At 33.6% G+C, this 10,370-nt stretch overlaps 1 protein-coding gene across 1 annotated transcript; it reads left to right on the top strand.

Annotated features, from left to right (window-relative positions):
• The first annotated feature begins 536 nt into the window (after positions 1-536).
• On the top strand, positions 537-10,092 carry trpc2a (transient receptor potential cation channel subfamily C member 2a). The gene is made up of 10 exons (XM_051864176.1): positions 537-1,659; positions 1,958-2,132; positions 2,367-2,567; positions 3,955-4,117; positions 4,220-4,312; positions 4,396-4,588; positions 4,752-4,879; positions 5,041-5,110; positions 5,199-5,331; positions 9,213-10,092. Exons 1-10 carry the CDS (start codon positions 1,615-1,617, stop codon positions 9,581-9,583), a joined length of 1,572 nt encoding a protein of 523 aa, XP_051720136.1. The 5' UTR covers positions 537-1,614; the 3' UTR covers positions 9,584-10,092.
• The last annotated feature ends 278 nt before the right edge of the window (positions 10,093-10,370 follow it).

Below are 10,370 nucleotides of genomic sequence, written 5' to 3'. Positions count from 1 at the left end.
ATGAGTGGACACACCCCCTACTGCTGATTGGCTACTAATGTGTTGTGCTACTCGGTCTGATGTCTGATCCACTTTCAACAGTGTTTCTCAGAAATCGCTCACTGCACCTTTAAAGGGTTAGCTCACCCAAAAATGAAAATTCTGTCATTAATTACTCAACCTCATGTCGTTCTACACCCGTAAGACCTTCATTCATCTTCTAAACACAAATGAAGATATTTTTCATAAAAATCCGATGGCTCAGTAAGACCTGCATTGCCAGCTGCATATTTTTTATTTTTATTTTTTTCTTTGGTGCTCAAAAAGTATTCTCGTCACTTCATAACATTAAGGTTGAACCACTGTAGTCACATGAACTATTTTAAATACGTCTTCAGTAGCTTTCTGGTCATTGAAAGTGTTAATTTTCTTGATGGCAATGGAGGCCTCACTGAGCCATCGGATTTCATCAAAAATACCTTAATTTGTGTTCCAAAGATGAACGAAGGTCTTACGGGTGTGGAACGACATGAGGGTGAGTAATTAATGACAGAAATTTCATTTTTGGGTGAACTAACCCTTTAAGTCTTTTCCTCAAAAATAAAATGAAATGAAATAAAATCAATAATAAGTTAAATCTGATAGTTTGTGGAGTTCAGGTCAGTGTTATTTTAGTATTATTGAGATTATAGTTTTTATTGATATTTTGAGTTTTTATTTTTATAGTTTCCATTTTCATGTTAGTTTTAGTTAAATGTTTAGTAATTTTGTTGTTTTTGTCATTTTTATTAGTTTTTTAATGTTTAAAAAATAATCTAGTTTTTATTTATTTTTATTTTCATTTTAGTTTCAGTACATCAAGTTAAAGTTGGCGAAAAATGGAAGTCTTAGTCTTTTCTCCCCTATTGTGACATATATCCGAGTGAATGACCTCTTGAACAGGAAAAAATGGTAGGCCGGGACCTGATTTTGTCCATGGTAAATTGATTGGATGGTTGTGGTTTGCTAATGGTGCATCTCATGTGAGTGACAGGTTGATCCCGCCCTCGCTCCAGTAAACAAGTCATCAGACAAGAGAAGAGATGTGCTGCAAGAGGGAGGGGAAGTTATTTTGATTGAAGATTATGAAGGCACATGAATTACAAAAATAATGATGCGCACAGATAAATAATTTATAATAAATATTGAAATATTCCATAAAAAATAAGAATTGTCAATTTTGTCAATTATCTATAATAAATATTTTCCCATTTTTCAGTTAACGTTTATTTTATTTCAAGTAATGAATTTTTTTTTTTATGGTTTTAGTTTTAGTATAATAACCCTGGTTCAGGTAATACACGGTGTACACTTACACTGCCCACACAGACTGATGGATCTGAGGAGAAACACAGGGCATGTGAACATCATCTTTCAAGAGCGCACAGTCGTTTGACCCCTGTGTTGATGCCGTATGGGATGCCTGATTGATTGGCAGTTGGCTGGGAGGCCTGACTGTTTGTTTTTCTCGTCTAGTTTGTGACTCATCCCATCTGCCAGCAAGTGCTCTCCTCCATTTGGTGCGGGAGCCTGTCCGGTTGGAGGGGAAGTCGAACTGCTTGGAAACTGCTGGTGTCTTTGGGGATTTTCATTACCATGCCGGCTCTGTGCCTTGTCTACTGGATCGCCCCCAAGTCCAAGGTAAATTTGAGTCAGTAGTGATAATAGTTAAATAACATCATAATAATCAAGAAATCAAATGCTAACGGCTGATGTGCCCAGTATTCATACAGGTTAACAGGTACAACTCATTATTGGGACTTTTTTTTTTTCTGCCTACATAACTTGAGTTTTGGAGGCATATTTGTTCATTTTGTTCATTAAAACAATCTAATAAGTGCACTTTACAGCTAAATTCCACTGTAAATTTGAAGGTTTACTGGTTAAAAATGTATTACTTAATACAAAGCATTTCAAATATTTATATTTGTTCTACCAGCTGGGTAAACTGCTGAAGGTTCCCGTCATTAAGTTCCTGTTACACTCTGCGTCATACATGTGGTTCCTCATCACCCTTTTGGCGGAGTCGATTTTCATGGAGATCTACCGTAGCGATTTCGCCTCCCGAAAGCAAAACATTCTCCACAACTCTCTTCACATGATATGGGTTGCAGGTAGGTTGTGTTGCCAAATAAAAATCCATAGAAAAATCATTTAAAAGGCATTTAAATCTCAGAGTCTAATCAATAATTGCCTTGGAGATGGTCATGCAGAATAAGGCATTGATATGTGCTTTACAAGTGCTAATAAACAGCCAATGCTAGTATTATTCATGCTAATAAGCAACTAGTTAAGATAGATAGATGATTATTATCTAAAAAGGAAGTTCTATTTTTCTATATTGGTAGGTTTCTTCTGGTTTGAGTGTAAGGAAGTTTGGCTTGAGGGTTTGAAGAGTTACTTCTTGGATTTATGGAACATTCTGGATATGATGGTGCTGAGCATGTATCTGGCGTCCTTCACACTGCGCATTCTTATCATGCTAAAGGGATATTTTCTCTGTCAGGACACCAGCACACAAGAGCTATGTGACTATTTCACCAACACAGGTGACATCTCACATTTATTTAACATTTTTTGTCTTAAAGGATTAGGTAACCAAAAAATGAAAATGATGTCATTATTTACTCATCCTCATGTCATTCCAAAACAGTAATTCCAAAACTTTCGTTCATCTTCTTAATACAAATGAAGATTTTATAATCATATCTGAGAGCTTTCTGTCCCTCCATTGACAGTCTATGCATCTACCACTTTGACACTTCAAAAAGTTCATAAAGAGATCGTAAATGTAATCCATATGAATCGAACAGTTTGGCACAAATTTGAAGAGGGACAATCAATTTATATGATCAACAGATTGAATTTAGGCTCTTATTCACATAAAAACATTGATCAGCTAACATAAACAGAAGCTCAAATGTGCTGTGTAACACACGAAAATGAATGAATGAATAAGGCATTTATATAGCGCTTTACTATGTACTACTGTACACCCAAAGTGCTTGAGCTTCCGTTTACCACATCTGATGCGTGCGCTGATGAATGTTTATATGTAAATAAAAGCCTAAATTCAATCTGTTCATCATATAAAGTGATTGAGCCTCTTTAGAAAATTTAGATTAAACCAATCACTTCAAATTGGATGACTTTTTGAAGCTTCAAAGTGGTAGTTGTGTAGACTGTCTATGGAGGGACAGAAATCTCTCATATTTCATTAAAAGATCTTCATTTGTGTTTCGAAGATGAACGAAAGTCTTACAGGTTTGAAATGACATAAGAAGTGAGTACATGATGACAGAATTTTCATTTTTGGGTGAAATAACCTTTAAAACCATCCATATAATATCCTTACTATTACTGAATATAATATATTACTGAAAGCTATATATATATATTTACTAAAACCATCCATATAATATCCTTACTATTACTGAATATAATATATAATAATACATATTACTGAAAGCTATATATATATAATAATAATAAGTCAAATTTATTATTATTATTATTATTATTATTATACATTTGAAATTATTTTAAAAACAATTATTATTTTATTTAAAAGAAAAAATAATAATTATAAATCATATTAAACAATAATTATTGTTATTTAATTAAAAAGATAATAATTCTAATAAAAATATTTATTATTATTATTATTATTATTGTTATTATTACAATAACAAGTATTATTAGTAGTAATAGTAGTAATAGCAGTATAATTGTTTTAATATTTAGTATTCATTTTTATTTTAAAATATATATTATTTATGTATTTAAAATACATTTAAAATAATAATAATAATAATAATAATAATAATAATGTATTTAAAATACATTTAAAATAAAATAATAATAATGTAAAAATAGTTACATTTTAAACTATTATTATTATTATTAATGTATATATTTTACCATGTTTCTGAATAGTACGAGAGGACTGGAAACAAGAGGATCCTCAGCTGATTGCAGAGACTCTCTTTGCCGTGACCAGCATGCTGAGTTTCACACGTCTTGCCTACATTCTGCCGGCCCATGAATCCCTGGGAACCCTGCAGATATCCATGGGTAGAATGATCGATGACATGATGAGGTCAGATCTTGGGTTTGGTCTTTGCAATTGGACATCCAATATGTTTACAAGAGGAGATCACGATTAAAGTTGCTTTCATCAAATGTTTTTCTTACTCTCCAGGTTCATGTTCATCCTCATGATTATTGGAACAGCATTTTTGTGTGGAATAAACAACATATACGTCCCATATGTTGTTTCCCCACATCTTGGCAGGTGATTAATAACTTGTCTGCATGCAATTTCATGTGTTTGGTTGGAGATGATTTATAAATGTATGTCTCTTTTTTTTATTTTAGATTTAATGAGACATTTAACTTCCTCTTCTGGACCATGTTTGGAATGGCAAACCAAGAATATGTAGACATGCCTGATTATGCTCTGGCTGAGTTTGTAGGAAGGATCTTCTATGGGATATTCACACTGCTCATCGTCATAGTGCTCCTGAACATGCTTATTGCCATGATCTCCAATTCATTTCAGAGGATTGAGGTGAGCATGTGTAATATGAAAAAAGATTTGGTAGGAAACAGTTTTAGCAAACAACCATTATTTACATGAGGATTCATGTTGCTTCAAACCTCCATGGAATACGAATGAAGATCTTTTTAAGCATATTTATGTATCTTTCGTACAAAACGTCTCTTCCTCACAGGATGATGCAGATGTCGAGTGGAAGTTTGCTCGCTCTAAACTCTACCTCAGTTACTTCAGGGAGGGTCTCACTATGCCAGTTCCCTTTAATATCATCCCATCTCCAAAGGCTCTCTTTTATGTCTTAAGGTAAGACACCTTCATAAGCAATGCTAAGTACTGTCAAACCTGGTATAGTGACTGCATAATTTCCCATACAGAGTATGTGAACTTGTATGAGGTTCTTTACCGCAGACTTCAGATCATTTAGGAGCAGATATAACCTTCATGTTTCTCGCTGTTTTGTGTAGAAGCATCTTCCAAAAGATTTGCTGTTGCTGTAACAAGAAAGCCCCAGAATATCCTCCCATCACATCTGTGGTGAGTATTTAAGGGGTTTCTATCTCTAGATCCTCCATAATTCTTGGTTAAATTTGGCTGATGAGGTGTTTTTCATACTTTTTTTTAGTCTAGCAATACCCTGAATAGCAGCGGAGGTCAAGGTGAGGGCAGAGTGCCATACCGCCTGCAGGTGACCAAGGCTCTAGTGCACCGTTACATCGAAGCCGCACGCAGAGAGTTTGAAGAGAGCAAGCGTAAAGGTAGGTCATATTTTCAGCATCTCTGGGTAATAATCCAAAAGCATGCAGTATTTCAGAAAAGAAAAAAAAAAGCCTTAAGAGTGACACATACAGCATTAAACTACCTAAAAATTGATTACCTGTTCAGGGTGCTGTGGCTTAGGCTAGTGGTCAAAGATATGTGCTGGTAACCACAAGGTTGTAGGTTCAAACCCCAGAATTAGAGATCCTTTAGCAAGACACTTCACCACAAGCTTCTCCAGATAAACAGTCTCTGTAATTAAAGAATATAATGTTTACTACAAATCAACATGAATATAAGAGTCTGATTATTGAATGCTTACTTGTTTTAAGATAGTTAAGCTACTTCAGACCATCTTGGGTTCAGTCAAAGTCCCTTTAAGGCAGGGGTGTCCAGTCCTGCTCCTGGAGGGCCACTGTAATGCAAAGTTTAGCTCCAACCCCAATTAAACACACCTGAACCAGCTAATCAAGGTCTTAGGCATACTAGAAACTTCCAGACAGGTGTGTTGAGGCAAATTGGAGCTAAACTCTGCAGGACAGTGGCCCTCCAGGAATGAATTTGGACACCCCTGCTTTAAGACAAGTCATTTCATTCGGCGGCCATCTTTGAAATGCCTCTTGGGCATGAAAGTGCAGCTTCTATCTCTTTGAATGGGGAAACATCAGATTCTCCAAGCTTTAGATTAAATTTCATATTTGAAATCACCAATGAAATCTGACAACTGTCTCATAAATTTTGTTTCTAATCGTTCGAATCATGACAAAAAAAACAGCATTTTTCAGGCCGATCAAGCTAATGTGCATGCGCAGTCCTAAGTGCGCATCTCTATAGAAAACGCGCGTCTAACTGTTTCTATAGCAACCGGTATAACAAACGAGTGACGTGTTTTGTGTTATTCGATAGTCTTTGGTTCAGTGACAACACTTGTAATGCATACAGTATCATAATTCAGTATACACTATATACTGCATACTAGAGCTGCACGATTAAGGGTTGGTTTGAGATCTTGACGCAAACAAACACCCATGTGAACATATTCCTGAATGACGACGTTTTAGCTATGTCTATTAAACCTTTGACATGTACGATCTCAGCAGAACATTCAGATCTGTATTGGCGCTGATGCTGAGCCAGAGATAGCAGTTGTCATGTATAAGTATGAAACAGCTTCACAAACAGTCTTTTCAACCTCATAGTATCGCTATTTCTGTATTACAGTAATTCAAATTATCACAGAAGTAGTGGGATAAAAGTTTATAGTTTGAATATAAACACTGATGTCTACGGTAGATGATCAAAATAGAGTAAATCACCTTTTGAAAGTAACTCGATGTCAAATAAAGATTGCAATTACATTGTTACACCAGTAGGTGGCGACAAGTGACTGTTAAATTTATTTATCATTGAATCATTAATTCAAAAGATTCATTCAAAAATGCTGATTCATCCAGTAATGAAACAAGTGAAGTCTTTATGAACAAGTCATTGAAACATTCATTTAAACAGATAAAAATATATTTTTGATTAATTTGAATTGTTTTTAAATAGACTGCAGCAATTAACATTTTGTCAGAACCTCTAGAAAATCGCATGTTATTTTGTTTATTTTGTTAATCGTGATCTCTATTTGAAAAAAAGAAAAGAAAATCATGCTTCTCAATTTATCCAGAATTGTGCAGCTCTACTGCATACTTTTTTTTTTCTTTGAAAAGTAGTACATGAAACAGTAAGGATTATGCAAAAATAAACACTTTAAATAATAGTATGCTACATGAGTCAAATGATCTTATTGTGCAGTTCAGTGAGTGACATTTTTTTTTTCAGCAAGGATGCATTAAATTGATTAAAAGTGACAGTAAAGACATTCGTAATGTTACAAAAGATTTATATTTCAAATAAATGCTGTTCTTTTGAACATTCTATTCATCAAAGAATCCTGAAATAAAATGGCTGCTGGAACAGTGTTGGGTAAGTTACTTCAAAAAAGTAATTAATTACTAATTACTAATTATATCATCAATGTTGTATTTAAAAGACTTTTCTAATTACTCTGTCTGAAAAGTAATTTAATTACTCAATAAGTAACTTACTAATTACTTCTTAAAATCCCTATAAACCTTGACTGGATAGACTATAGAAAGGAAATTCTTTTAATAATTTAGTCAAACATGGAATAGTTTAGCCTTTTATAGCTTTTGAAAACATTTTAACTTTATTAAAACATATACTATAATACTTTTATTTACTTTTTAATACTTAATTTTTTTTTAGTAACAAATAGGGATGTCACTATACCAAAAATCTAGTAGTCGGTACTGATACCACCAAAAGTGCACAATACTCGATACCAAAGTCGATACCACGGTAAAAAATATATAAAAATACAAATAAAACATTGCTATATATATATATATATATATATATAATTTTTTTTTTTTCAGGTAGGTCTAATAGTAGTAAGCAAAGAAATTGAATAATCAAATATAAAATAACTCTGCATAGTCATAACTGTATAAATTAAATATAGATTAATCCTTATTAAAGCTTTTCTTTTGTTGTTTGATTATCATTTATAATACAGACAGCCAATAGTAGACAGTAGCGTGTTTTAAAGACTGCTGTCACTAAGACCTAATGGACGGAGACAATATCCTGTTACACATACTGTTCACATAACCAACGCGAATATACGCCAAGACGCATTTTGACATAACTGTGTGTGTATTTGAACGTTTATGTGTAATAAACCACGAAAATTTGACACTCGCGAGAGGCGGCTATGTGTGTGTGCTTTGGTTAAGAGCGCGCGCAGTTTTTTTCCTCCCTAGGACATAGCTTACATTTTACCGTAATATTCTTGCCTACCTGTGTCAAAAAAAGTGAAGTAATTGGAATGTTTTCATTCTGCACAACAGTCATTCTCTTCTGCCGACATCTTCAGACAGCGAGTACGCAACCAACTGGTTCTTAGTTGCGAACTCACGCGCAACTGCACTACAGCTAACGATTTTAAAGAGGCAGCGTTCACTTTTACTTTTAGATGACAAATTTATATTTTAAATTCAATATTGATTTAAACAGAACTGTTAAACTAATTTACAGTATGTAACGCAAGTACATTATAAGTAACGGTGATTAAATTACCTAAAAATGAACAGTAATCCCTTACTTTACTTTTCAGTGGATAAGTAATTTAATTACAGTAACGCGTTACTTAGTACACCCAACGCGTTACACCCAACACTGATTCAGCTTTGCCATCGTAGTAATAAATTACATTTTAAAATGATGTAAGCATGGAATATATATATATATATATATATATGCTAATTGCAACTTTATCTAAGAATTCTGACTTTTTTTTCTTGCAATTGCGAATTTTGTAGGAACAGTATCCTACAATTCTGACTAAAAAGTCCGAATTGCAGGATAAAAAACGTTGTAATTAGAAGGAAAAAAAAAAAACAGAATGTTCGATGGTTTCTTTTTTTAATTTTTATTCTGTGGCAGAAACACTTTAAAATATTATAGTATAAAGATATTTTACAATATTACTATTTTACTGTATTTTTGATCAAGTAAATGCAGCCTTGCATAGGAGATTTGTTTAAAAAAAAAAATGCTAGTGTATCTCAGAAATAAGTAGTTATTTCATATTTTGAATCCAATTTTGTGTAAAAATGTCTCAAAACTCCCAGTCTAATGAAAGGAGGAGTAGAGGAAAAACATTTTGGCAACACTTTGTAGTTTGTTGTCCAGGGATTTCATGCATTTAGAAAATGTATACTATTCATACAGCAATATTGTGAGTATATGCTATTCTGAACATTGCCATTGTCTTTGCCATTACTGTAATTGCTGTTATTGTGATGTTCAGATGTCGGGAACAGAATTACCGAGCTGAATAAAGTTGTCGGCCGGCTGCACACCGAGATGAAGGACTTCCACCAGAAGCTGCAGTGGCGGCGCAAAAGCGAGCCAGACCAGGCCAACATTCTGGGCAAATACATCATGGGGGCAAGAAACAATTTCCGTGACTTTGATAAGAATGAGGCCATGGGGTGTGAAAACACAGGTCTGCACATCAGTAAGCAGCACACAGAAGAGGACGATGAGAAGAAGGAAGAAGAGATCAAAGCAGGAGAGATGGTCCCAGAGGAGAGGGAGGAGCCCGAGTCTGAGGACCCCGTGGAACCTGTCCCAGGAGAAGAAACTACTTTTGAGACTGTTAGCACTCCTGATGTATGAGAAACAAACACTGCAGTGTCACACAGCCATTCCCTGACTAAATATCTAGTAAGAAGTTTCTAGATACATTCATATTACTGATAAAATTTGACATACTATAGTCAAGTTTAATATGTAATTTGTATCATAATTGATATTTAAATTGCAATGCCTAGACAGATAAATCCATTTAATGAGGTTTAGATGATGTCAAAAATATATGATAGATGAATACATTTGCTGAGTGCTCTGTTTACTTATGGACATTGTGAAATATCATAAGAACTTTAATAGCCTTAAATGAAAACAACCCCAGAAATAATTAGTACAACTTATTTTCACAAAATAAAGCACCAAAATGAACAAAACATATACTATTTTCACTTTGATAGATGATCACACGTTTTTATGAATTTTTTTTGTCATTCATAAGATTATGAATGACAAAAAAAAGCACTTTCCTCGAATAGGATACAAATTATGATTTTTGAAAGAAGTTTCTTATTGTCACCAAGGCTGCATTTATTTGATAAAAAACACAGTAAAAACAGCAAATTTGTGAAATATTACAATTTAAAATATATTGTAAAATATAATATGTAATATATTGTAAAATGTAATTTATTCCTGTGATTCAAAGCTGAATTTTCAGCATCATTAATCCAGTCTTCAATGTCACATGATCCTTCAGAAATCATAATAATATGCTGATTTTCTGCTTAAGAAACATTTCTGATTATTCTCAATATTGAAAACAGTTAATATTTTTGTGGAAACTGTGATACATGTTTTTAAAAGGTTAAAAGGA

Source organism: Ctenopharyngodon idella, chromosome 15 (genome assembly GCF_019924925.1).
Source record: "Ctenopharyngodon idella isolate HZGC_01 chromosome 15, HZGC01, whole genome shotgun sequence".
NCBI classification, from domain to species: Eukaryota; Metazoa; Chordata; class Actinopteri; order Cypriniformes; family Xenocyprididae; genus Ctenopharyngodon; species Ctenopharyngodon idella.
This window is presented reverse-complemented; position numbering and strand designations above follow the sequence as displayed.

Bases quoted from the DNA above. Each gene is read 5' to 3' on its own strand.
- trpc2a (XM_051864176.1), top strand. From the start codon at position 1,615: ATGCCGGCTCTGTGCCTTGTCTACTGGATCGCCCCCAAGTCCAAG. The intron at 4,880-5,040 runs GTAAGACACCTT...TGTTTTGTGTAG, and splicing joins GCTCTCTTTTATGTCTTAAG to AAGCATCTTCCAAAAGATTT. The intron at 5,332-9,212 runs GTAGGTCATATT...TGTGATGTTCAG, and splicing joins TGAAGAGAGCAAGCGTAAAG to ATGTCGGGAACAGAATTACC.